The sequence below is a fragment of the Rhinatrema bivittatum genome, chromosome 4, assembly GCF_901001135.1.
Source record: "Rhinatrema bivittatum chromosome 4, aRhiBiv1.1, whole genome shotgun sequence".
NCBI lineage: Eukaryota > Metazoa > Chordata > Amphibia > Gymnophiona > Rhinatrematidae > Rhinatrema > Rhinatrema bivittatum.
In genome coordinates this window covers 435,194,217-435,222,087 of record NC_042618.1, presented here as the reverse complement: position 1 = coordinate 435,222,087, position 27,871 = coordinate 435,194,217, and the positions used below count along the sequence as shown (strand labels likewise).

The window sequence follows — 27,871 nt, the reverse complement described above, 5'->3', positions numbered from 1 at the left end:
GTAAACCCAGTAGCAGAGCATTACAATAGTCAGTGCTCGCAAAAATTAACACTGATCGGAAGTTGGTTGGCGTTAACATTGGCTTAAGTCTTCTAAGAGTCATAAGTTTGTATCCTTCCCTTATTTTAAAAGATATATATGTTTCATATTTAGCTCTGTATCGATTATCACTCCTAGGTTTCGTACTTTCTCAGTTAGTTCTATCTTTTGGCTGTTTTTGAGTGTGATTGGGTTTTGAATGATTTCTAAGTTTTTTTTTCTTTCTAGATGTAAGAATTCTGTTTTCTCTATGTTTATAATTAACTCCATTTGGTTTAGAAGCTGTTTTATAATATCTATGTACATGTTGGCTAGGTCCAATGTTATTTCGATTGTGTTGTCAATGGGAAGTATTAGTTGAATATCGGCACATATGTAATGTGATTATGCCCAGTCCAGCTAGCAGGTAGCATAGTGGCAGCATGTATATGTTGAATAGTGTGGCTGATAGGAGGGAACCTTGTGGAACTCCTGTTTGAAGGTCTATTTTGTCTGACATTACATCTTTGATCTGTACTTGGAAGTACCTGTTATTTAGGTATGATCTGAATCATTTAATTGTTTTGTTGTTTAGTCCTATTTCTTCTAGTCTATTTAGTAGTATGTCATGGTTTACTGTAACGAATGCCGCTGATAGATCTAGCATCACTAGTATGTAATGTTTACCGCTGTCAAACCCTCTCATGATGTTATCTGTTAATGCAAGCAGAAGTGTTTCAGTGCTATAGTTTTTGCGAAATCCGTGTTGTGATGGGTATAGGATATTATTGTTTTCTAAGTGTTCTGCTAATTGGTTTTATATAGTTTTTTTTATATTAATTTTGCAAGTAGAGGTAGGTTTGACACTGGTCTATGAAAGGTTGAGAGCTACTAATCTACGACATGAACAAATCCCGCCTATTTTCTATAGGTAGATATTAAGTAAGGTTTGTTTATTTTGCCAGGCGACCTTCTACTTTAGTCCATTCAGAGTATGCCCAATCCTGGTACTGAGGCTGAAACATAATGGGCCTTCATTTCCAGCTACCTGGGGTTTCCTGCCATGTTTAATCTCATTCCCCTTCCTATCTAGTCCAGCCATTGCAATGCCAATCATCCATCTGAAGGGTGTGGCCTGCGATTTTGCTCAGGAGCATGGTACAAATGCTCCCTTAAGCCAACCTGAAGATGTCACTATTTAAAGATGCTGAGAATCCCACCTTCCCAAGGGCATGGACACTGCCTTCTCATCAGCCCCAGTCCCTGCTGGCCAGAGGGACTGGGGATGCTGTTTGCAAAAATTGTAGCATTGGCGCAGAACAGAAATAAACAGTCCTGGAATGGGCATGTTAATTGGAGCCAATAGCATAGGTGCCAGCTCTTGGAGTGCTTGAGCAACCCCAATATTAAGCAAACTTCACTGTGTTTAGGGAAGGGTAACTTGTTGGGTTCAGCTCTCCCAATCATTTTTAAAAGCTGGCTCCTATGGCCAATAGCACCTTATAATAAACAACTTCCTTTCTCAGAAAGAGCTTTTGCACCTTCAGTTAATCCTTTCTGCCTTTAGTAATGATTATTGTTGAAGGATTTTAAAGTTGTAATCCTGCATCATTATATATGCAAGTTATCGCTTGTGTCTTGTGGTTGTTTTTCATTTCCAGTTGCTTTGCTTAGAATTTCACAGGTAATTTAGGTCAGTTTTGAAAAGCAAAATAAGTACCTATGTCAGATTTTATGTAATCATCCTGTGCCTTTTACACTTTTGCACCTGTCCATTACCTGCTGCTGTCTGAGTGTAATAATGTCTGTGTGCCTGCAGCCGTGCTGCCTTTTTTCCTTGTCTCATTGATGAGTAAGAGAATTTACTGGAGAGAAATTCATTTGAGTTGGAGGTGAGAGGTAGAGAACAGATTCATAGCTAACACAAATCAAGATGAGAAAATCTTCCATTAAATTGTCTGACAAGAGGCTGGAAGTGTGTAGCATAGTCTCAGGAAACCAAGGAGACTTCAAGGTGACTGTTAAGCTAAGGCAGAAGTTTTTTGGGACCTGCACCTGATCATGAAGGCGATATCTTACTGTTATCACTTCAGTATTTATACAGCAACCCAAACCCCAAATTTACAAGAAATTGCATACAGCCGTGCCGCGTCTCTACCCGAGAGAGAGCATACAGTCTAGGAGGGTGTCTGCAGTGGTAGTATATATAATAAAAATGTAATTAGTTTAAGTTTTTTTCAGTTTTTAGAATTTAGCTTTGAATCAAATTTGGTTATGTTGGTTACAGATCTGTTCCCTGTAGTACTGTTCAGTGAAGAACTTCTCTTTTTTTTTTTTTTTTTTCCAGTGGCATTTGCTGTGTGCAGATTTAAAGTCTCAACATTCTAGTTTCACACTAAAATATATATATATATTTTTTTAAAAGGTAAACGTAGGGAAAATGGATTCGCCCATCGAAAAGTGGAACCTAATAATTGGAAATTTGGCTTTAAAACAGGTGAGAATTTTGAGAGAACTGAAAAAGCCTTTCTAATAGGGGATCTGCCAGCTAGTCAGGTTTTCAGGATATCCGCAGTGAATAAGCTTGCTTGGGAGAAGGGTCGGGGCTACCTCAGGGCATGTGAGAGCGTGAGGCAGGTATTGCCATTTCCACCGCACAGTATTGTGTCCTGAGAAGTATAGGCGGGGGGGGGGGGGAGAGAGAGAGGGGGGAATGGCTTCTACTGGGCAGGGAGTGAAGGAGAGAGCCAGAAGATTGGGAGAGCGGAGAGAGAAGGAACTACTTCTGCTGGGCTAGAGGTTGTAGGGAAATGGGGACTTCTGTTATTGAGCATAAGGTTGACAGGACTGTTGATGGGTAGAGAGAAGGGAGCAGATGAGATGAGGATGCTGCTAGACAAGGAATGGAGGAGTGAGGATGGATGCTTCTGGACAAGGAGTGGGGAGAAGGGATGCTGCTAGACCAGGAGTGGAGGGAGGAGGGATGCTACTGCTGCACGAGGAGTGAAGGGATGAGATAAAGGAAAATGTTGGGAAGATAAGGGGGAAGGGCATGTTTTGCTGGAGCCACCAGCACCAGAGGACAGCTGTGCCTTGGCCTTAATGGAGAGAGTGCTGTGCTGGAGCAGCAACTCACAAGTCAGGGGGGCGGGCATAATTTTCAATATCTGCCCCAAGTGCAGAAAAAGCTGGTCCCAGCTCTGGTAGTACTCCAAGAGTGCCAATCTAGCATCTTTCTTTCACCACCTTTATCATTTATAATGTTCACCTCTCATTTGTCTGACTTTGTATAAAATATCTGACTCTCATAGCTGTCTCATGCCTCAAACACATTTGAGGCTCAGAGTGTAAAGATAAAGTCACGTTAAGATTTCTACTTAAAAATGTTTTGTTTATTGAAACCATGTACATTGACGGTCTGCAGCCTCTTCCCCTATTTTCCATAGACAGCCAGGAGTGTAGGATGAGGCTGGGGCTGGGACTTGGGTCCTGAGCTGCTGCTTTCCTTTTACGTTTCACATTTTGTTCCAGTAGTCTGCAATTGGGGCTGGCAGTATATTGTAGTAAGGGATTCCCAAACCTGACCTGAGTATGAGGACATCCACAGTGAATATGCATGAGTGAGATTTTTCTGCATCTGAGGCAGTGCATGGAAATATCTCATGCATATTCATTGTGGATATCCTGATTGTTCTTACCTCATAAAATAATTTTTTGCACATGTAAGGCTTCATGCAGTTGATTCTAAACCTGAAATATAAAGAGGACATGCTGGAAATGCTTTCATAAATGTAATGTGGTAAACTGGGGGATATTCATGCTTTTGGAAAATCTGACAGTTAATCAGATGGCTTGGCTGTTTATTGAACCAACATACAAACCATCTAAGTACCAGGATGTATGTGATCTTTGGAGACCACCTCAGACCTGAAGCACATGAACAGCCTCATCTTTGTCGTATTGATCCAAAAATGAAATTAAAGATATCACTACCTTGGAGGCTCCAGTTCGTTGATACAGCTCAGTATTGCCTTTAGACTACAACCTGCATCCTACAGAAAACAGCATGTACTTAAATCCATTTAGCTACCCACCACAGGGTTTGTATTCATGCATTAACAAAGGTTTTTTGTTTGGTTTTTTTCATTTTCTTAGGTGCAAGCAACAGTGGTTGGATTTCTGGCAGCAGTGGCGGCAGTCATACTGGGCTGGATACCAGAAGGAAAATACCAGCTGGATTACTCAATACTTTTGTGTTCAAGCAGTGTGGCGACTGCATTTATAGCATCTCTTTTACAAGGTGTGGATTGCCTTGCTAAGATTTTTTTTCCCCCCTTCCAAGTTTCCAAATGGGGTTGTTGGGGTGGTAATATTCAGGTTGGAGGGAAGACCATAACCCAAAAGAATTTATTTCGCAGGGAGCCAGGATAAGCAATTAAACACACTCACCAACTAGTATAAATATAGCTTTATCTAATGATACCCAGGGAAATTCCCCAGAGGCCTCTCTTTACTCCCCTCCTCCTCAGTTCCTCCCCAGCACCCTCTTTAGTCTCTATTTCCTCTTCCCATTGCCTCCATCTTGGATATTTGCACCCTCTACTGCTAGTCCAAGCCTGACTCCAGCACTTTCATCCCCCACCTGCTCTGACCTCACCCGATCCGAGCATGTTTGATGTTTTCCCCTCCTACTCATCTGTCTGTCTTTCTTTGGTTCTGTGACCCCCATTTCCACGCCCCCTGTTACTATGGCTCCATCTGATCCCACGATTCTCTGATTTCTTGTGGCCCTGCTGACAGTCCCCATGTCTACCATGTGCGTAGGTTCCTCAATGATGGGTAGGTGTGGTGCTGCCGATTTTAAATAATAGGCACAGGAAACTTACAATACTGGAATAACTTTTATAGTTAATTACATTGAATACAAAGATACCACAATAAACAGGTTCATCCTCAGATGCAAAGTCCAGGCAACCAAACTAATAAAGACTTGAGAAAGCTTAGGCAGGAGAAAGAGAGGATACTGCTTGGCTTTCCACATCAGAATGGTGAGCAGGATAAGGCGAGTTGTGTTTTCTCCGTTTTTCAGCTCCCACAAGTACATGGGCACAAAGTACCATCCCAAGAGTATGCCACAAACTCAGCTGTCTGGCTGGGGTATCTTATCCAGAGCAAGAAATGTTCCAGCAAGTGGGATGTGGGAGAAACTAAGCAGGTCCTCCAAACCTGGGCAAACAACCATCGATGTGCTACCTCTGGCCTAATTACCCATCTGGCACACTCAGGGGCAGATGCAAAAAAATATGCGGAAAGTGGGCGCTGAAAAGTCAGCGCCTGCTTTCCTAACGCGCGCATGGTGTCCTCAAGGGGGTGCCATGCTATATGCAAATTAGGGGGTCACGCTAGCAAGGAGATGCTAACGCCCCTAGCACCTCCTTGCTAACACAAACTCGCGGCAGCTGCTGGTTACGAAAACTGATGCCGGTAAACTTGGCATCGGTTTTCATAACTTCGGCGTCCGTTTTCATTACCGGCAGATGGCCAATTATGAAAACCGATGCCGAGTTTACCGGCGTTGGTCTTCCTAACTCTGTGGTCTGCTGAGGTATTTTTTTTCTTTTTTTTTACTTAAGTACAGAAAAGCAGGTTTTTTTGCTTTTCTGTACTTCTTTTACATGTGCTCAGCTATTAACGCCTGCTCCAGGCAGGCGTTAGTACCTGAGAGCTAAATGTGCGTCTGAGATGCACACTTTTTTTTTTTAATGCGGAGTGAATGAGTAATAGCCTCATTCACATGCATTTGCATGTGATGAGCGCTATCTCATCCACTCCGCTTTCGACGTGTGTTAAATAGTTGCTAATCCCCTTAATACATTAGGGGGTGGATTAACGCCTATTTAGCCCGCGTCGGACTGCGGGTTATACAGTGCGCTCGGCTGAGCACACTGTATTGCATCGGCGCCTTAGTCTCTAATATATCTTTGTTGGTTCTCAAAGGCAATTTTAAAAAAAATTGGAAAGAAGGACATGACAACCAAAACAGTCAACTATTAGATTAAAAAAACAAAACTATACTAAACCAAAGCATTGGATTCATGATATTTTATGGAAGTCTTTAATACTTTGTAGTCAGTCTTGATGAGGTGCTGCCTTGACATCCTGTTTCCAATATTTCTAACGCCTCCAATGACTAAACTTCTGCTAATAGATATTAATTGATGGCAATCCAAACTGCATTTGACACCTCCTGAAGACCTCTACAGTGGGAATTCCCACCTAAGGACATTCTGAGGCTATAAACACTTTCTGCAGTGTTGCAGTCACATCTGAAGAAGGGACCTATGGGTCTCGGAACTTCATGTGTTACAAAAGTTTTGTTGGCACAGTAAACGTTTTGGCAACCTACAGGTTACCATGTTCTCCAGAACAAATACATATATCAGAACTCTGCATTCCTCAATCCAACATACAATGGTGTTGCTCAGGCTCTTCACCTCCAAATTCCAATTGGCTGTTTCCCTGAGCAGTGGAACATAAGAACATGCCATACTGGGTCAGACCAAGGGTCCATCAAGCCCAGCATCCTGTTTCCAACAGTGGCCAATCCAGGCCATAAGAACCTGGCAAGTACCCAAAAACTAAGTCTATTCCATGTTACCGTTGCTAGTAATAGCAGTGGTTATTATCTAAGTCAACTTAATAAATAGCTGGTAATGGACTTCTCGTCCAAGAACTTATCCAATCCTTTTTTAAACACAGCTATACTAACTGCACTAACCACATCCTCTGGCAACAAATTCCAGAGTTTAATTGTGCGTTGAGTGAAAAAGAACTTTCTCCGATTAGTTTTAAATGTGCCACATGCTAACTTCATGGAATGCCCCCTAGTCCTTCTATTATCCGAAAGAGTGAAAAAACAATTCACATCTACCCGTTCTAGACCTCTCATGATTTTAAACACCTCTAACATATCCCCCCTCAGCCGTCTCTTCTCCAAGCTGAAAAGTCCTAACCTCTTTAGTCTTTCCTCATAGGGGAGCTGTTCCTTCCCTTTATCATTTTGGTCGCCCTTCTCTGTATCTTCTCCATCGCAATTATATCTTTTTTTGAGATGCGGTGACCAGAATTGTACACAGATTTCAAGGTGCGGTCTCACCATGGAGTGATACAGAGGCATTATGACATTTTCCGTTTTATTCACCATTCTCTCTCTAATAATTCCCAACATTCTGTTTGCTTTTTTGACTGCTGCAGCACACTGAGCCGACTATTTCAATGTGTTATCCACTATGACGCCTAGATCTCTTTCTTGGGTAGTAGCACCTAATATGGAACCTAACATTGTGTAACAATAGCATGGGTTATTTTTCCCTATATGCATCACCTTGCACTTGTCCACATTAAATTTCATCTGCCATTTAGATGCCCAATTTTCCAGCCTCACAAGATCTTCCTGCAATTTATCACAATCTGCTTGTGATTTAACTACTCTGAACAATTTTGTATCATCTGCAAATTTGATTACCTCACTTGTTGTATTTCTTTCCAGATCATTTATAAATATATTGAAAAGTAAGGGTCCCAGTACAGATCCCCAAGGCACTCCACTGCCCACTCCCTTCCACTGAGAAAATTGTCCATTTAATCCTACTCTCTGTTTCCTGTCTTTTAGCCAGTTTGCAATCCACGAAAGGACATCGCCTCCTATCCCATGACTTTTTACTTTTCCTAGAAGCTTCTCATGAGGAACTTTGTCAAATGCCTTCTGAAAATACAAGTATACTATATCTACCGGTTCACCTTTATCCACCTTAAAATAAAGATATTTGTAATTTAATTGTCCTACCTGGGGACCAACCAGATCTCCAAGGTTCCTCATTGACCTTTCTTGTAAATGCAGAGGAGATATACATAAGAGAAGCACCGCCTGGTAAAACACTGTGAATCATTTTACTGAAAAAAAAAAAAAAAAAGTTAATGTGTTGCTAACATTTGTGTGCATTTTAGGGATAATTATGGTGGGTGTGATTGTCGGATCAAAGAAGACTGGTATAAATCCCGACAATGTTGCCACACCTATTGCTGCCAGTTTTGGGGACCTTATCACTCTTGCCATATTAGCCTGGATAAGCCAAGGTCTTTATGATTGCCTGGGTAAGTAGAGTTTTAGCTACTGTATATATAAAAAAACAAAACAAAACCATTAGCAACTTTTTCTTCAGCCCAATAATGTTGAAAATGAATGAAAAGTGAGTGTAACCTTTTTCTAGCGATATGGATTAAGAGAGCCCTGATTTTATTATAGCATTCACTGGGCATGAGCTTCCAATTTTTTTTTTTTGTGCCAAAAAGATACTTTCTGTAAGAACTTTAGAAACCATTGAAATAGCTAAAACAAATCTTGGCGGAGAATTATTCTCTTCTATCCAGCTAAAGGTACGCATGGTCTTCCATAGCCTGTGCACTTTTAGCCGGAGTTTGAGGAGGCATTCCCGGAGGAGTGTGCACTCGTGACACTGTTAGGAGTCTGTGCGCTATGTTAACCCTCTCGGCCACCCGCACAAAGGAGCAGATGTAGAATGCATAAAATAAGTGGGATGTTCTGAAATCATCTGTACTGTCATTGCACCCCTCCTAAAAGGCTCCCGCTCCAGTTTAGGTTTCAACTATGAATCTGACAGAGGCAGGCAGCCTGGTTGACAGTTTCAAATAAACTCAAACCCTTTTTGGTGCTGTTCTTTGCTCTACTTGTGTCTGCTTCATTATCAACCCTTCCCAGCACTGCAGGAAGATAGGTGGGGGGCAGGGTATGGATTAAGGAGCAGACTGTGTGCCCCAGGCTCACCCCTCACATTCTCTTCCTGCAGGCTGCCTGGAGGAGAGAGGGGATTGTACGCCCCTGTTCTGCCTCTTATGCCTGAATGAAGTGCCAGAACTGTGTTCCGGGCTGTTCCCCCCCCACACACACACATTCAGCCCTCTTCTTTTGGCTGCTACCACCTTTACAAATTGCTGGTTGACTTGTCAAGGCATCCCCACTGTAAAGAAGTATTTCCTCACATTTCCTCTTCACCTCCCTCCTTCCAGCTTCAGATGCTTTGCCTTGCATCTCTCAAACGTGGCTTCCAGTTTTAGTTCTTAGTGCCGTAAACATTTTGTTTTCTCTGCTAAAATACCGTCTAAGAACATTTTAAAATATTTCACACATCAGAAAGGGGTTTTGCTGCACGCTTATCGTAATTAATGTTCTCTGCCTTAATTTAAAACATCACAATGCTTTCCTTGAAAGCAGACAAGGCGTTCTGTCCAGAACTAAAGGAGTCTGTTTTCCAAGATAAGTGCATGTCCATGGTCAGCACAAGTGTGGATCCCAGGTTCTTGTGGCCTGGTTTGGCCTCTGTTGGAAACCAGGATGCTGGGCTTGATGGACCCTTGGTCTGACCCAGCATGGCAATTTCTTATGTTCTTATTCCAGTCATGGTCCTCGTGTCTTCCAGCGTCCTAAACATTTGGTGTGGCTAGGACACCAAACAAAAAGGGATATACACTCACCCCCTTTCCCACCTTCCACCACCCCCAAGCTCATAAGCAGCTTTTCCCTTTGCAAAGTATGCCAGAGGTCTTACTGTCTGTATTGGACCTTCAAACCTCTTGATAGGTTACTCAAAAAAGATGAGGTAGGGGATCATGAGTGATCCCCTCCAGAACTATCCTTCCTCATGCCTGCAGTTTTATCTGCCCTCCTCTGCTAGGCAAGCCTGAGACTTCAGCCAGCACTCATCCTAGTTAACTGCTGGGTCAGCCTAATTATTTTCTAACATAAATTCACTTTATTTTAGTTTAATGGGGGGAGGGGGGAATATAATTTTATGTTTGGAAATATTTTATTCAAAAATGTCCTTCCCATCTTCCAATTTTGGTAATGTATTTCATTCAAATGCGTCCATATAAAACACATTTTTCAGTGTTGGTGGCACGAGATGTTTGAACCCTAGAGGGCGCTGTGGGATCATCGTGCTGTGTATTTGGGGTATTTGAGAGAGACAAACATGGCATGAGCCTTTCAGACTCCATTTGTTTGGCTGAATGCTTCTGCCAGATCCCCAGCATGATGCTGAGGGATAAAAGTGTGATCGATAGAAACAGTAGAAAAGAAGATGCTTTGTGTTGTAGAGGTTGCCTTTATTTTACTTTGCTAGTTTTGATTTAAAACCTGACACATGGACGTATTCTCTTTAATCAAATTATTCCAATTCAGTTTCACTTATTTTTGTTTTTCTGTAAATGTTCATTCTAGCTTCAGATATTGCTGCTCTTCCATAACTTTTTTTGTGGGTTTTTTTTTCTAGCTGAAAGATGAAAAAAGAAGCTTGGTAGTTTTGAATTATGATTAGGGTTTTAAAATTCTTATATCCAAATGTCAATCATAAATGATGACTCAGAGTCAAAATCTTGAACTAGGGGTCATGATATGACACTCCAAGAAGGTAGACACAGGAGCAGTGAGTGTCAAGTATTTCTTCACAGAAAACGTGGTGAATGCTTGGGATGCCCCACCCCCTGGAAGAGAGAATGCAGACAAAAAACAGTAGTGGAGTTCAACAGGGCATGGAACAAACACAGAGAAGCACTAGTGGCCAGGCCCAGACTTATGCATTAGCAACACCGGCAATTGCCTGGGGCGCCAAGTTTGTAAAGCACCACATACCCAGGCCAGAAAGGAGTGCAGCTGTGCCAAGGAGGAGCCTGCTTCAAAGGGGAACTGCCATGGGACTCTGGGACGGGTTCTTCCCACTTTTTAATATCCAGAATCTAACACCCCCCTTCCCCCCACTCCAGTTCTGCTTATTGATGCTTAAATCTGGCCCTGCTAGTGGATAGAGGATGGAAATAAAAAAAAAAAAAAAAAAAAAGGGCTAGCCCATGGTAACTTGTAGCTGTAACATTTGTGCTTGGGGGTAACCTGCACAGAGTGGCAGTTACAGTTCCAAACGTTTTACGGGCAGAATGGATGGAACCATTAGGGTCTTAATCTGCTGTCGTTTATTATGCTACTAGAAGAGATTTTACCTTCTAAACTGCAGTTTGGGAGAAGGCACTAATGAATGGGATAATGTATAGGAAGGAATGGATTAAACGAAGGACATCTTCAGTTGATACTAGAGGGCAGATGGTTTCAAACATTTAAACAAATGAATCCTTTGTCTTGTGAGTGGTCGATATTGAATATGCTGCTGTCGTATTGCTAGCCATTTTCAGCAACCATTTTTGAAATTAGTTTGGATGGATTCCAAGACAGTAATGATATTGCTGGGTACCCTGAGATCTTAACATTCAGATCCATGCATTAGCAGTTCATGCTTTCCTTTAGGATCTGACAGGGACGCAGCTTCTTCATATGTGGAATGGGTTGGATTTCAGTTCCTGTGGCTTTTCACCTTTCTTTAGATAGTTCAAAACCAATAATTACTCGAAGAAGGTTAAACTTGGTAAACTAAAGACTAATTTCAACCAAATTATGTAATTATATGTATAATAGATTTTTTTTTCCAGATGAGAAAAATAACAAAAGACGATAGTGAGATTGGAACAAATATTGATGCTAGAATATTTGCTTATGTTAGATAGAAAAATGTGCTCTAGTGACCAAAGTGGTGACCTATCAATTAGAAAAGTCCCTGAGATTCTTGACGTCAAAGTCTCTGTATGGCTCAGACAAAGTGACTTTGCTTGGACCTCAGCTGGGTAATATTAATAAGATTTGCTGCTGCTTCTGTATTCTGTTTGGAATATAGGTCAGGCATAAATATTGGCAGCCAGACTTTCCACACCAGAGGTGACTTTATGTAGGTTTCTGAACTATTAGAATTGCAAATGACATTGGAATCCTACTGTGTAAATGCAAACTATTATATATCTTTTTAGTAGAAAGATACATTTTGATCAGAGGTCAATAAATATGTTGATTTGCATAGCTGATTGGATTATTGGCACCAGTATTTCCTCTAAACTGTGAGCGCACAACTTTTCCTCTTAGTGCACCCACTGGCAGGTGCGGGCTGAGAAGACCAAGGTCCAGTGGGGCTGTGTCAGATCCCATCCCATCACTGTGGAAAAAAAACATGGGGCCACAGAAGAGCCCATTCTGCCTCTGCTTGAGAAGACTTGGGGGCCTGTGGCAGAGCCCATCCTGCCAGCCTGAGAAGGACCCCAAGGCTGACAGAGCCATGGTGGAGCCTATCCTGCTGCAGCCCAAGAAGATTCAGAGGCCTAGCTGGGCCTCAAAGAAAAGACTTGATAGAGAGGGGAGGTCATGTGTGTGTATGAGAGAGAGTTCATCTATGGTAATGCTTGAAAGAGAGAGAGGGGGTGTATGTATGAGAACCTGTAGGAGGGTGTTTAGTGTGTATGCCTGAAAGCATGTATGTGAGGGAGTGTGTGCCAGAATGTAGAGAAGCCTGTGTGTTTTTAAGGGGGGGGGGAGGGTATGTGAGAGAAAGGAAAGCATGTGTGTTTGAAAGCCTGAGGGAGAGAGTGTGTGTGTGTGTGAGAGCAAGTGCATGTTTCTGTGAGTGTGTGTGAGAGAGAGAGAGAGAAAAAGAGGAGAAAGTGAGTAACAGCCTCCCTCTTCTTTTCTTGCAAATCCAGGACTATTTTAGGCAACTGGAAATCAAAATTCCCTAAGTATGGAGAGTGGAGAATATTTTTTTATCCTTTTTTAATTTTAATTATTGGGTGTTTGCATCTGGTGTTTTGAAATATTTTATTGTTTTTAGGGAAATTTTTGAAAACATTTTTTAGTATAATTATTGATTGTGCTATTAGCTGTTTTGAAATATTTATTTTTTATTAGCATGGTTTTACTATTATGATTGATTCTTTTACATAAGAAGTTGCCATACCTTAATGGATACCGTATCCATTAAGCCCAGCATCCTGTTTCCAAACATGGCCAATCTAGGATACAAGTACCTGGCAACTTATTCAGTTTGTTTTAAATGCTAACTTGCTAACTTCATGGAGTGCCCCCTAGTCCTTCTGTTATCTGAAAGAGTAAACAACCGATTCACATTTACCCATTCTAGTCCTCTTATGATTTTGTAGCCTCTCATGGGGGACTTTGTCAAACACCTTCTGAAAATCCAAATAGACCACATTTACCAGTTTACCTTTATCCACATGTCTATTAACCCCTTCAAAAAAAGTAGCAGATTTGTGAGTAGATCCATGCTGGCTGTGTCCCATTTAACTATGTCTATCTTGATTCTGTTTTATGAGGCATGGTAGTGATTATGTTTTCACATTGTTTCACTGCATACAAAGTCTGGCTTGTTGCGATTTGTGAATTGCTTATTTACACTTTCGAATAGAAGGACTAGGGGGCATTCCATAAAGTTAGCAAGTAGCACATTTAAGACTAATCGGAGAAAATTCTTTTTCACTCAATGCACAATAAAGCTGTGGAATTTGTTGCCGGAGGATGTGGTTAGTGCAGTTAGTGTAGCTGGGTTCAAAAAAGGTTTGGATAAGTTCTTGGAGGAGAAGTCCATTAACTGCTATTAATCAAGTTTACTTAGGGAATAGCCATTGCTATTAATTGCATCAGTAGCATGGGATCTTCTTAGTGTTTGGGTAATTGCCAGGTTTTTGTGGCCTGGTTTGGCCTCTGTTGGAAACAGGATGCTGGGCTTGATGGACCCTTGGTCTGACCAAGCATGGTAATTTCTTATGTTCTTATTTATTTAAAAGTCTATAGCCTGCTGTCTCAAAATACATGTTCGATGTGTGTTACAGGGATACATCCATAACTAACATGTAAACATTGACAATCTATATAAAATATAATAACTTAAAACAAAATATAACACATTTCTATTTATACTTTATAGTCTCTTTATTCTGTATTTGGGGAAAGGTTTGACTATGTTTCACATATAAATTGATAGGCATTTGGTAACAAAGTAGTGCTCACATGATGATGTAACCAAAAATATTTGCTTATAGCAACCCAATCCTTGGAAGAAATACTGATTTGGCATCAATTTGTGATTTTATTTTATTTTATTTTTTTTTGCTGCACTAAAAGCTTTATTTTTCCCCTATGTGCTGTAATAATTAGACCACATTTATAATAAACTTTTATTTTAATGAATTATGGAAACCTTTAATAAAGATGGCTAGAAATAAACAGACTAACCCACTCTCTGGTAACTTTTGTTTTTCACAGGGTCTTATTCTTATGTACCTGCTTTGGTTGGTATATTTTTCCTGGCTTTGACTCCTATTTGGATTAAAATAGCCTCCAAACATCCTGCTACAAAGACTGTCCTTCATTCTGGGTGGGAACCCGTCATAACTGCAATGCTTATAAGCAGGTTAGTATCTGTCACTGGGATCTAAACAAAATAAATCTTTTGCGTATTTATTTATTTAAAAACTTTTCTATACCATCAAGTTACGTACCATCACAGCGGTTTACAGTAAGGCACATAAATTAATCTTGATAAGTGTATAGAACCATATAATCTAAACAGGTGCCATAAAGGTTTGGTTACATAATTTTGTGATAAATACTATTTGGTGAATGTGATAAATCTAGTCCTTTTATACCTGTATCATATTTAATAACAAGTATAATTTTAAAAACTGAATCTTACTTTTAGTAGTGAGATAAAATAAAAATACGCACATAGTGGGTTAGGTGCTGTGCGTGGATGTTCTACTGCCCGCTCCCTACTCCTTTCTGTTTTCTATTCTCCATTCTCTTTGTGATAAGCTTGTTTAAAGAGCCAGGTTTTTAAACTTTTTTTTTTTTTTTAAAGTTTTGATGTCTCTTTGTAATCTGATCTCTAGAGGCATGTGTTCCATAGTATAGGTCCTGCTAATGATAATGCCCTTTCTCTTACTTGGGTTAGTTTTGCTGTTCTGACGGAAGGGACAGTTAGGAGTGCTTATGAAGTTTGGTTTGTACTATTTATATCATGAGAACTAGAATATTTTTTGAGCTGTACAGAATTAAAGCAGGTGTACTAGCTTAACTTGTCCAGTTCTTGGTCGCCTTGCTCTTTCAGTCTTCATTCCCTTCTTTTATTTTCACACTTCAAAAATATGAAATAGTGCATACCTTTTATTTTATTATGGATTTGATTACTCACTTTTTCCAGGCCTAGCTCAAGGCGAGTTACAAATTCAGGTACCTTTTAGTAAGTCCCTTCCTCTAAGGACCTACTATCTAAGGGACTCATTTTCCCATTCTATGTCTATGGAAAAAAAGCTTAGTAAATAAGGCCCTAAGTTTGTGCCCAAGGTCACAAGGAGAGTCTATGGTAGAAGCAGGATTTGAACTCTGGCTTCCCCATTACTCAGCCTGTTGCTCTAACCACTAGGCCACACCTCTTCTTAATTATGGGCCCACCTCTTATTTTCAGACATCTAGAAACATAAAAATGATGGTAGAAAAAGTTCATACGGCATGACTATTCGGCCCATCCTCACCAATTATTCAGCTCCGCGATTCCTACAAGATCCTCTGTTATCCAGTCCTTTCCTAAGTCCTCTCTATAGCCTGAAGCTCTGGTGATGGTTTCGCACAGAAATGTAATGAAATGAATGATAAGCAAAATCAATTATTATATCCCTTTTAACTGCCCAACCGTACAATGTTTAACGCTGCTGCTTTACTGTTTGTTTTTCTTGAGTCATTAAATTATACAATGGTGATGTAACTTTGTAGGCTTGCCTTTAATGAATGGAAATAGTGTTTAATCTTTCCCCTTCCAGTCTGCATTGGTGTAATATGACCTAGTTGCCGCTGGGCCAAAAAAACAAAACATCCATACTACTTCTGTTGCTTTATCAATGAAATTTTTCTTTGTTTTTTTTTTTTTTTTCCCACTTTGCTCTTCCATCTGAATCCCATCACCTGTCTCCTTACATATAGTCTCTGTATTTTCCCAGTTCAGCTCTGGCACATTCTCTCTTTCTCTTTCTCATATTTGGACTGGGCAGTGCAGCATGCAGTGATGTCCTGCTGCTGGTGACAGGGTGCAGCCACTGCTAGGGTCACTCTCAGTCCTCCGCTTTGGCCAGGCGAGGAGTTAACTCTTTGGAGCTTCCTTTTGTCGTCCGGCTCAGCCTTTCACCCACAAGCTCCAGGTACCAGCCATAGTTACCCTTCTTCTTTTTTGAGCCAAAGCCTGAGCCGGAAGCTCCTCATGGGGGCATTTGAAAGGTGCCCACATGGATGCAAAGCCTGCGCAGGCACTGCACCGGTTTTCGAAGGGAAAACTGCCTCAGGGAAAAAAATATCTATCTGCCAGCATTTGCACCAGTTTTTTTTTTCCTGCAGGTTCATTTTCCATTAGAAAACAACCACCAGAACCCTTGGTGAACACTCTTGGGGCCGTCGCCAACCCAAACGGAAGGGCACAAAACTGGAAATGGTTCCCTAACACCATGAACCGTAGGAATCTCTGGTGACGGTCCCGGATTCCAATATGAAGATAAGCCTCGGTTAGATCCAAAGAAGCCAAAAATTCTCCCTTATGGACGGCCGCAATAACAGATCGTAGCGTCTCCATGCGAAAACGAGGAACGCGTAAGGCCTTGTTGACTCGCTTCAAATCCAAAATTGGTCTGAACGTGCCTTCCTTCTTAGGCACCACGAAGTAGATGGAATACCGGCCAGTGCGACGTTCGGCTGGTGGAATGGGGATCACCGCCCCCAGTGTCCTCAACCGGTCCAACGTTTGAGCAATCACCCGCTGCTTTTCCGGAGGTCCGCATGGTGACGTCAGGAAAAGATCCCGGAGCGGATGAGCAAAATCCAACTCGTAACAGTGACTGACCACGTCGAGGACCCACTGGTCCGAAGTTATCTTGACCCATTCCTCCCGAAATAGGGCCAATCGACCCCCGATACGCGGAATGGGGAATGGGTCTGCGCACCATCATTGTGTAGTTTTGTTGGAGGTAAAGGACGGAGAAGATCCTGAGCGCTGGGGCCGTCGACCACGAAAGGAAGGAGTCCAAGACTGCGCCCCCGACGCTTGCTGCCTCTGCGGAAGGGAACCACTCCTTCCCATACGGGACCGGCGTTGCCCCCGGAATCGACCTCTGGCATTCCCAAAGGGTCTAGACTGCCGGGGCCTTTCTTCAGGTAACTTATAAACCTTGTTGTCTCCTAAGTCCTTGATAAGCTGATCCAGCTCTTCTCCGAACAACAATTTTCCCTTGAATGGAAAAGAACCCAGGCGTGACTTAGAGGAAGCATCCGCCGCCCAGCAACGGTTGGTATTCCATTTACTTCGTGGTTCCAAAGAAGGAAGGAACGTTCTGACCGATCTCGGACTTGAAACAGGTCAACAGAGCTTTGTGCGTTCCGCGTTTCCGCATGGAGACGCTGAGGTCTGTAATTGCAGCCGTCCACAAAGGAGAATTTTTGGCTTCTTTGGATCTAACCGAGGCGTATCTCCACATTGGAATCCAGGAGCACCAACAGAGATTTCTGAGGTTCATGGTTCTGGGGGACCATTATCAGTTTTGCGCCCTGCTGTTCGGTTTGGCGACAGCCCCCAGAATTTTCACCAAAGCATTGATGGTGGTCGCAGCTTTTCTTTGCCACCAAGGGATACTAGTGCCATCCCTATCTGGACGATTGGCTCATAAGGGCCAAGTTGGAAGCTCTGTGCAAGCTAGCGGTTCAGTCAGTGGTGGAGCAGCTACAGGCACTAGGTTGGGTGATCAACTTCCCGAAGAGCCATCTAACCCCAACTCAGCACCTGGAGTTTCTGGGAGCCCGATTCGATACCTCAGTGGGAAAAGTGTTTCTTCCACGGCAACAAATGGTCAATTTAATGGCTCAGGTGCGGAACCTGTCGGAACTGCCATTGCCTACAGCCTGGGATTATTTACAGTACTTAGGCATATGGCTTCTACTCTGGAAATGGTCTCTTGTGCCTTTGCTCATATGCGCCCTTTGCAGGGGGCACTGCTTTCCCGCTGGGATCCCAAGTCAGATGACTACAACATGCTATTGCCTTTGCCGGAGCCGGCACGGTCCAGTCTCAGTTGGTGGTTAATACCGGACGGTGGACTTGGAACCTCCACCTTGGATCATTGTTACGACGGATGCCAGCCTATCCGGGTGGGGGGTGGTCTGTCAGTCCCGAGTGGTGCAGGGACGAAGGTCCCCCCAGCAGGCCACATGGTCCATCAATCGCTTGGAGACCTGGGCGATTCGTCTGGCCTTGCGTTAACTCCTCCCGATGGTGCACCATCAGGCGGTGCAAATTCTATCAGACAACGCGACCACTGTGGCGTATATAAACAGGAAAGGAGGCACAAGAAGTCGCCCGGTGGCTGCCGAAGCGACTTTGTTAATGGCCTGGGCGGAACGCAATCTGTCCCGCATCGCGGCCCCACCCATCGCAGGCGTGGACAATGTTCAGGCAGATTTTCTCAGTAGACAACACCTGGATCCATGAGTGGGAACTATCGGCCAAGGCGATGCAACTCATAACTCGACGTTGGGGGACACCGCACTTGGATTTAATGGCGACTCAGCGAAACGCCGAAGCGGCTCGCTGCTTCAGTCGAAGGAGGGAACACGGATCGGAAGGGGTGGATGCGCTGGTACTTCTGTGGCCTCCACGCATCCTCCTTTATGTGTTTCCCCCGTGGCCCCTAGTGGGAAAGGTGTTAAGATGCATCGAATCTCACCGGGGTCTGGTAATTCTAGTGGCCAAGAAGGCCTTGGTTCGTGGATCTGGTCAATCTGGCGGTGGACAGTCCATTGCGTCTGTCATCTCCCAAATCTTCTGAGTCAAGGCCCAGTATCTTCCCATCTGGCGGATCGCTTTTGTCTAGCGGCTTGGCTTATGAGCGGAGACAACTTAGAAGGGTTACCTGGAAGCGGTGATTTCTACTCTTCTCAGGGCACGCAAGTCCTCGACGTCTCTCGCCTATGCTAGAGTTTGGAAGGTCTTTGGCTCCTGGTGCAGTAGATTAAAGCTGTCGCCAAGGAGGGCCTCCTTGGGGCATATTCTCGCGTTTTGGCAGGACAGTTTGAAAAAGGGCTTAGCTTACAGTTCGCTTCGCATGCAGGTAGTGGCTCTGGGCTGTCTGAGGGGCAGGATTGATGGTTCTTCTCTTGCCTGCCACCCGGACATTGCTAGTTTTTTACACGGGGTTAGGAATTTGCGTCCCCCTGTTAGGGCTCCATGTCCATCCTGGAGCTTGAATTTGGTTGTCCGCGGTCTCTGCACTTCTCCATTTGAATCTATCAAGAGAGCCACTTCGAAGGATTTAACTCTCAAGACAGTATTTCTAGTGGCTATTTCTTCAGCGCGTTGCATTTCGGAACTTCAGGCATTGTGCAGGGAGCCGTTGCGTATATCTGAGTCCGGGGTGTCCCTGCACACAGTACCTTCTTTCTTGCCTAAGGTGGTTTCATCCTTCCACGTCAATCAGGCGATGGAATTACCTGCCTTCTCTGAGGAGGATATCCGCTCTTCTCAAGGTCTGGATCTGAGGCGTTTGGATGTCTGTCGGGCACTTCTGCGGTACTTGGAGGTGACTAATGATTTTCGACGGTCAGATCATCTATTTGTTTTGTGGCATGGCCCCAAGAAGGGATTTCAGGCTTCCAAGACTACTGTCGCCCGCTGGTTGAAAAGCGCGATTGCTTCCGCATACATTAGGTGCAGACGGCCTGTACCGGATGGGCTTAAGGCTCACTCTCTCGTTCTCAGGCGGCATCATGGGCTGAAAGTCAGTTTGTGTCTCCCCAAGAGATTTGCAGGGCGGCCACTTGGAAGTTCTTGCACACATTCGCTCGACATTATCGGTTAGATATCCGTGATCCATCGGCGGATTCTTTTGGTAGCACTGTGATTCGAGCGGGACTCTCTGGGTCCCACCCCATTTAAGGTGGCTCGGGTACATCCCAGCAGTCTGGACTGATCCTGGTACGTACAGGGAAAGGACAATTAGTTTCTTACCTGATAATTTTCGTTCCTGTAGTACCTAGATCAGTCCAGATGCCCGCCCAAGTCTATTTGCTACTGGAGAGTCTGCTAGTATTTCTTTCTGTTCCTTTGTCTCCTTACAGTTCCTGCAGCTGCAGAGTATCGGAATACGTGTTGATGCGTAGTTTCAGGCAAGTTATACAGGGTTTTCTATTTTCATATAGGGAGACAAGTTTGTTTGTGTTTTCAGAGCACTAGGCCTACTTGATCTAGTCATTGGTTGAGTTAAAGGAGTTTACTATTCAGCAGGATTGGATGTTTCTATGATTCATTCTGCTTCGATATTCTTTATACTGAGGGATCGCAGGTGGCACACCAGTATATCTAGGGGGTGCTTTTCAGCTTTTCTCTGACTCCATCTGCTGGAAGGGAGGCATAATCCAGCAGTCTGGACTGATCCTAGGTACTACAGGAACGAAAATTATCAGGTAAGAAACTAATTTTTCTATCTGTCTTCCCCCCCCATCCTCCCCATCCCCCACTTTCCCCTATTTCATTTTTAAATTTTCAATTATGCATGGCAACCCCTTGCCCTTCTCTGAATTTTGAAAACCGCCTCCCACAGTTTAAAACAGTTAGCCCTTCCCCCCCCCCGCCACCCCGGTGGCTAAAACTGTTCCTGCCGGGAGTGAGGGTCTCGCTCGCCAGCACTGGAAATGTAAATTATGCTCAGTTTGTTTTCAGCAATCCCATGTGTAACACTTATCAGAGGCAGCACTGGGAGCCATCCGGAGAAAGTGAATGAGACCCTCGCTCCCGGCAGGGATAGTTTTGGCCACCAATGTGGAGGGGTGGTATGGTATGGGGGGATCTGGGGGGCGCTTACGTGTATAAGTAGATGAGAAGAGCATACTAAGGCACCCTTTTCGTCCCACAATCTAGATCTTCTCTAAGAAATAGGGCCCTTTCCACAGCAGGTCCTACTCAATGGAACTCTCTACCACCAGATCTCCGGCAAGATCCCTGTCCAATCTCTTTCAAGAAAAACCTCAAAACATGGCTATTCAGCCTAGCATTCCCAGAACCCGCATGTTAACCAATACATCCTCTCATGCACTCTCATGGTCTCTTTTCTCCCTTTATCCCTTGACAAGGGCCATTGTTCCCCTCTGGTTCTCCCTTTTTCATGTCGCCTTCTTTCTTTCATGCTCTGTGCAATTCTCTCAGTCGTTCCGTTCACCCTTTTTGCAACCTGCCCAAACGGTTTAGTGCAATCCTAAGCCTATGTTCATCTTTTGCTTTGTTATGGTTTTGTTTATGATATTAATTAATTCTTATACCTTTTGTTACTCAGTTTTCTGTTTTTGAATGTTCTTTGTTCTATGTAATTGCCCCAGGGCAAGTATTCAGTTTGTTTCACTGTAAACCGGTTTGATTTGTATCCAATGCAAGAAGATCGGTATATAAAAGCCAAAAATAAATAAATATATTTTCTTTTTTCATGCTGACAGTGACAGCGCTATTAACCCAGATACCTTTTAAAGATATCCGTATAAGCAGCAGGTTAGCCGGCTACATCTATTCGGCTAACTTTAAAAGCTAACCGGCTATATTCAAACATAGGGCTGGATTCATCATTCTTCGCAGAATGCTGAATCCAGCGAAAAGGGGGCGGGCCTGTGAAAGGCCGCAGCCTTTGGCACCCTGGCAGTTCGATTTCGCCGGCCGCAGTGCGGCTGACTGCAGCCTTTCACACAAATAGCACCACCGTAAAAGGTGGTGCTATTCGCCGCGCTACTGCTGATGATAATGTCCCTCACATTATCGCCAGCAGCAGTGCCACGGCTGACTCCTCCCCCCTGCCCAGACTCCTCCCCTCAGCTTATTTGCCTCCTATCGCATGCGATAAACGTTTAGAAAATAACCCCATAGTTGGTTAGGTTTTAAAGTTACATGTAGCCGGATAACGTTAAACTAGTATATTCAGTGGGACGTTTATCCCACTGAATATAAGGAACAAGTTATCCAGATAACTTGATCACTAAACGCCTACTAAGTATTGGCCTCTGTTACTGTAATGAAGGGAAAAAGTAGCACAAAAATTGAGACTAGCTAAACTCTCCCTTAATCTTGATATACTTAATTTATATATTCAGTGGAAGCTCTTTCTCTCTCTATCTGCTGCGCAGTTATTTCTGTTTAATAAGAGAATGCAGGAAGATTGTGTGTCCTTCAGCAACTGCAGTCTGAGTATGATCAGTGGTCTGTGGCAGTGACAGGATAGGTAACAGTGAAGGTTCTCTGCAGTTTAAAGACAAGGCACGATATGAGAAAAGCCTATGGACAAAGGTCACGAGAGAGCTACTTCTTAAGCACTGGTCACCGTGTCTTTTCTACCTGTGGTATGAAAATTCATGCTGCCACTTGCATCACAGGTATAAAGGACCCGCCTGCTTGGCACCTGCATTGCAACAGATGCAAAGTACATATGGGATGTCAAAATGAAATCTCCCCTGCCTGCTTTCCTGGGCCCCGCCCCCAGTGCCTCCGAATTTGATTAAAGCTACAAATGCAAGTGCTGTGCACACGCTAGGTGACTTCTCGCTGTGTTCTATGGGGAGGAGGGGCATTTTCAGATTATTGCCTCCCTGGTTTGCATGTTTTAATGGGAACATCAAGTAGAAATATTCAGGGGCCAGTGCAATAAGACGTGCATTGAAAACAGATGCTCATATTGAGCGCCCGTTTTTCTAAAGCACAGGCAACCACATCCCCTCGGTACCCGATATAGTATTTTAAATGAAGGGGTGTGTAAAAACAAAGGATGTGCTAGGGGAGAATTGTGTGTCCCTAGCACTCAAATGCATCGGGCGCCCACAGTTGCAGTGGGTGCTCAATACGAGTGTCCATTTCTGTCCCGCTTCTTCTGGCCGATTTTGCAGAAGATGCCCATAGCTAAGTGCCCCTTGCTATGGGCATCTAAATTGTGCGTCCAGAAGAAATTTTTATATACATTTATTTTTCAACACCACCAGCAGTAAATTTGTCTCATGATACTAAGTAGGAGGAGCCACAGAGGACCATATTTTTTTCATTTGTCATGAGCCTTTGACTCGTGGATTGACTTTACACCACCTCCATTGCTGCATTAAAAAGTGTGCGTTGGGCGCCCAGCGATTTTCTGCATCGGGGGGGAGGGGGGAGGTAATAGCCTCATCGACATGGCATTTACATGTGATAGGTGCTATCGGCTACGCATTTGTTTGGGCACTTGTTTTGGACGCTCTTAATTTCCTTATTGCATCGGGTGCTAGTCTAGTGTGTCTAAAACACGTGTCCAACTGCGGTTAAACCCGTGCACTAGGTTGGACGCACTTTATTACATTGGCTGCAAAGTATGAAAAGAGAGGGCCCAGAGTATTAAAGGATTTCTCCCAATCTGCGGCTCTGGGAAAGCTTTGATCAGTTTGTCCTCTAGACATCTTACTCAGAATGGCATTGTTTGAAATGGAATCTGCATTTGTGTACCCGAGATCGTTGGAGTAATCTAAATATTTTAGTTGTGTTTTTCAGCATTGGTGGCCTTATACTAGACACAACGGTTTCCGATCCCAACCTGGCTGGCATTGTCGTTTATACTCCAGTAATTAATGGTAAGAATGAACTGATGTTTTCTTTTACTCTCTGTTAAACATCTGCAGTCCTTCGTGTGAACATAAAATACAAGCAGCAAAGGGCTCTGCAATGATGTTAGGTCTTTACAGTAATTGGGGATTTTGATTTGGTATGGCTCTGAGCTTGACAGGGGTGCTCCAAGATCTCAGCAGTGCCCGCTTTCTTCTGTTTCTGGTAGCTGTGGCAGCACAATGCTTTCTACAATTTTACTGTCACTGTGTGCTCACTGTAGAAACCACAGTGCTACTGACAGCCCCGAGTCATGCAAAATAAAAATTATTAGTGTATTTTAAGCTTGATGTAAAGCATGGGTGCAGAATTTCCTTTTGGAACATTTATAGATCTCGTCGACAAACAGGGCTGAATAGCCATGACACGTCCAAGATTCTGTATGGACATGTTTGTTCTCTCTTGCTGTCATGTCCTTCATTTTTCTTATTTCTCCTAGTTTCTAACTCTTAACTTGCTTTTTGAGTTACGCAGCAACCCCTCATTAACAATTTTCAGTGCTGCCTCTATATATAAAAAAAAAAAAAAAAAAAAAGTATAAAATTTGAATAACTCGAGATGCCTGGATAAAAGAAGGCCACTTCCAGTGGCTTCAAGGACTGTTTGTTGGTTGCAAGTGGCTTGTTTTATTTTTATTGGATTTTATTCTTTTAATTGTACATCACTTTGGATGGCCTGCATTTGTCGGGTAGGCGGTTTATAAATGATTTTAATAATTAAAACGTCCATCTCCAATGGTTGTGATATGTTACCAGTACCTGAGATGTAATCACTTCTTGGCTAACTGCTATGACTGGGATCAAATGTTCTCGAGATCCCAGAGGAACAGGGCCTGGAAGATGGTGCACAGGTCTCCAATGCCATTGGCACACTTGAGGCAGGAACAGGCATTGATAGGACCCAGAGGAGATTGCTATGGTAATAGGCAGGATATGAAATTCCTTACACTTACTTTCCTCTGAGTTGGAGCCTTTATCCCCGTCTCGCCTCCTCTTCCCAAATCCCAGACCTTCTAGGTCTCCTTCTCTGTCATCTACATGTGGGCTTCGTTTGGAGACACCGGATCCCATATGCTTCATTGGTTTCAGCGCAGTTAACAAAGGAAGAAGTCCAGGATGTGCTTCTTAAGAGAATGGTCCTATGCTGATTTCAGAGAAGGATGTCTGTTCTCCAACTCTTGGTCAAAGGATACCACAGTCCATAGACTAGGTGACTGAATTGATGAAGACTTTTTTTTCCCCTCTGGTGGCTAGTGAAGTGCACCCTCAAGGGAGTCGTCCTCTTCTCCAATCCTTGAGGTCCCGTAGAAGGAACTAGCCCATATTAGTCAGGCAAACTCTCCTTCTTTGCGGAGGAATCTAGCTAGCAATCTGAGGGCAGAGCACGGGATGCCATCTGCATGCCCCAAGACTATTCCTTTCTTTTTTTTTTTTTATTCTTTATTTATAAGTTTCCATGACATATTCAAGAAATAACATACTTGAATGAAAACAAATGGCTATGGCAATATATTTCATATTAAACAAACACAAAAAATTCAGGAAATAAACAAACTTAACCACCTATGTATTAATCCTCATTGGGGATCCCTTACCACAACCTAAGGAAAAACAATTTTTTTAGAATAAAATGGAAATAGGCTGGTAACAACGAGGACCTCTCTGTATGAACGGCATCCAAGGACTTACTTTTTTTTTTTTTAAACAATAGGAGAGGAACTAACCACAGGAGAAAATCTTTCACGTATAAAAGAAGAAAGCTGAGAAGGGGTATAGAAAATATGAGGCGTTTTGGTATTTATGATACATTTACACGGATACTTGAGGGAAAAAAGCCTCCATTTCTAGAACCCTAGGTTTTAAAATAAGAAATGAACAGCTTGCACATTCAAGGAAATTTTCAGCATGATTCCGGAAAAATCTTTTAAGTATCCATTCTTTATCAAATTCTGAAAAAAAGGAAACAATTGTGACTGGAGAGACCATATCCCTCTGCGTTGTTTCAATAATATTTGTGACATTTATTTTATTTATTTAAAAACTTTTCTATACCGTCATTCAGTGATATACCATCACAACGGTTTACAAATAGGCACATGAATAAATTCGAAATAGATTGTAATTTAATTAGTAGGTGCCGAAATTGTTCAGATACATGATTCAAATACTATATGCAATGTGTATTGTAATTCCATTTATGGACTATCCATATATGCAATATACTGTAATTCTTTAACTTAATACTTAAGTATGATAAAAATAAAAAGAACGCATATATGTTCTCTGGTGACTTTTTTTTGTCTGTGTTTGAGTTCTTTTCTTGTTTCTTAGTACATCCTATTCCCCATTCTCATTTTGAAAAGCTTTTTTGAAAAGCCATGTTTTTCCAGTTGTGATTCCAGTGATGTAAAAATCTGGCCACCATGTTGTTCCTCAGTACCCTTTTTGAAAGGTGAAATATAATAAAGTCTCTATTATAAGTAGAAAAGTCTGTTCAGGAATTTTAATAATTTCTAACAAATATGTCTTCTACATATCCTTCGGTGAAATTAAAGGGTCCTTTGGAAAATTAATAAATCACATATTTTAACCCGAGCTCGATTTTCCATTGACTCCAATTTATATTTTAGACTCAGATTCTCCTTCAAAAAGGAATAATGCATATCCTTAATAGCAAGAACTTCTTTTTTCAAATTCTCACATTCTTCAGATTATTTTTTTATCTCCAATTCTGTATTTCTCACCCAGTCCTCCAAGCCATTCAAGGATTTAACTACTGGTTTCAATTGTGTGGCAATATTTGTATTTAAAGATGTATTGCGTCCCAAATTGCCTCAAGAGTAATCTGTGCAGGCTTCTCAAGCTCTACAAAATGAAAATCAATCCCGCTGGTTACCTCTTCATTTTGTTGCCGATCTTCAGATGAGGAAATCTGATTGCCAAGACCCACGATGTTAGAGGGCTCTAATGGGGGATTCACCCCCAATCCCCGGGTTCCATCTGCACCACTTCCTTCCAGCGACGAGGCCCTGGGATCTAGCCTCGGCCGGATTGGCCGGGGCACACCGTTCTTCCGGGTAGAGCGATGTTTGCAGCTCAGGGGGAATGCCAGGTTCAACTTCCTCCCGTAAGTTCCCCAGCGAGCCAACTCCTGGAATCTCCATTCCTCGCTGCAAATGAGTCCATAGGGCCAGTAATTGAGGTAAGTTGTTGTAACTCTCTCTTTCTTTGGCTCTCCGCTTCCTACCAGTATGCGGCATGCCAATTTCTCACAAGGACCTGAGGAGCACTTTCAGGTGCATCTCACCAGCATGGCCATCTTGGATCCCCCAAGACTATTCCTTTCTGAGATGACTGAGGACCCTACCTTAATCATTATCATTGTCTACATCAGGGTAATAGGTTAGCATCCTGCCACCGCTTGGATCATAGGAAGGGTCTATGGGTATTCCCTCTGTATTCTTACCTCACCTATTGGTGCTTTCATCTCCACCAGAAGGCCTTTCATACTCTAAATTCTGGACAAGCTGGTTAAGACTATTGTAGGCAGTGTTCATAGGGACAAGGATCCCCACACAGTCTTTGGACTATTTCAGATTCTGCAAACACCTTTCAAACCAACAGCGATTCTGATCTATTGGATCCTTCAGGATTTACAAATGAGAATATGGCAGCCTTCTGCCACCCACCCCTCCCCCACCCCTGGTAATCAAGAAATTGGACCTTTAGTACAGAGTTCAACAGTCCCCTGGGTTTGGGGTAGTTCGACTACTGCATCAGTCTATGATAGTAGAGACAGCTTTGAAGCGAGCTAAAAAAACAGATTTTTTTTCCAGCACTGGGAGGGGACTTTTACTCCACTCCACTCCAATAAGGATCCTAGATTTTGAAAATGTTTTGGGAAAAGGACTTTAATGCCCATGTTGCGGCTCATCAACTGTAACAATACTTACATGACTGCATCCGATAAGCTCAGGCCTCTCATAGAGCCCTCTGGATAGGGAGCAGAAAGGTTATTGGCAGACTCTCCTGAATATGAAGGAGTGGGAGCACCACCTCATCTGGTCAATATCTTAATCATTTGCTACCATGGCAAGATCCTGTTCGATGTAATCGCACTCTTTCATGCGTGTTTTTAACGTTATAATGTAAACCGAAATGATATGTAACATTGCTACATGAATTTCGGTATATAAAAATGTT

General features: G+C 42.9%; 1 protein-coding gene across 5 annotated transcripts in view; it reads left to right on the top strand.

Moving 5' to 3' along the window:
* Positions 1 to 27,871, top strand: part of SLC41A2 (solute carrier family 41 member 2) — a 160,665-nt gene that overhangs the window by 35,804 nt on the left and 96,990 nt on the right. For 4 of the 5 annotated variants that reach the window (XM_029601520.1, XM_029601522.1, XM_029601521.1 and 1 more), the window contains 5 exons: positions 2,444 to 2,515; positions 4,174 to 4,318; positions 8,026 to 8,172; positions 14,246 to 14,393; positions 23,559 to 23,638. In XM_029601520.1, coding sequence (XP_029457380.1) covers positions 2,444 to 2,515; positions 4,174 to 4,318; positions 8,026 to 8,172; positions 14,246 to 14,393; positions 23,559 to 23,638 — 592 coding nt within the window. The remainder of the gene's footprint in view (positions 1 to 2,443; positions 2,516 to 4,173; positions 4,319 to 8,025; positions 8,173 to 14,245; positions 14,394 to 23,558; positions 23,639 to 27,871) is intronic. The other variant, XM_029601523.1, reaches the window with a different exon arrangement.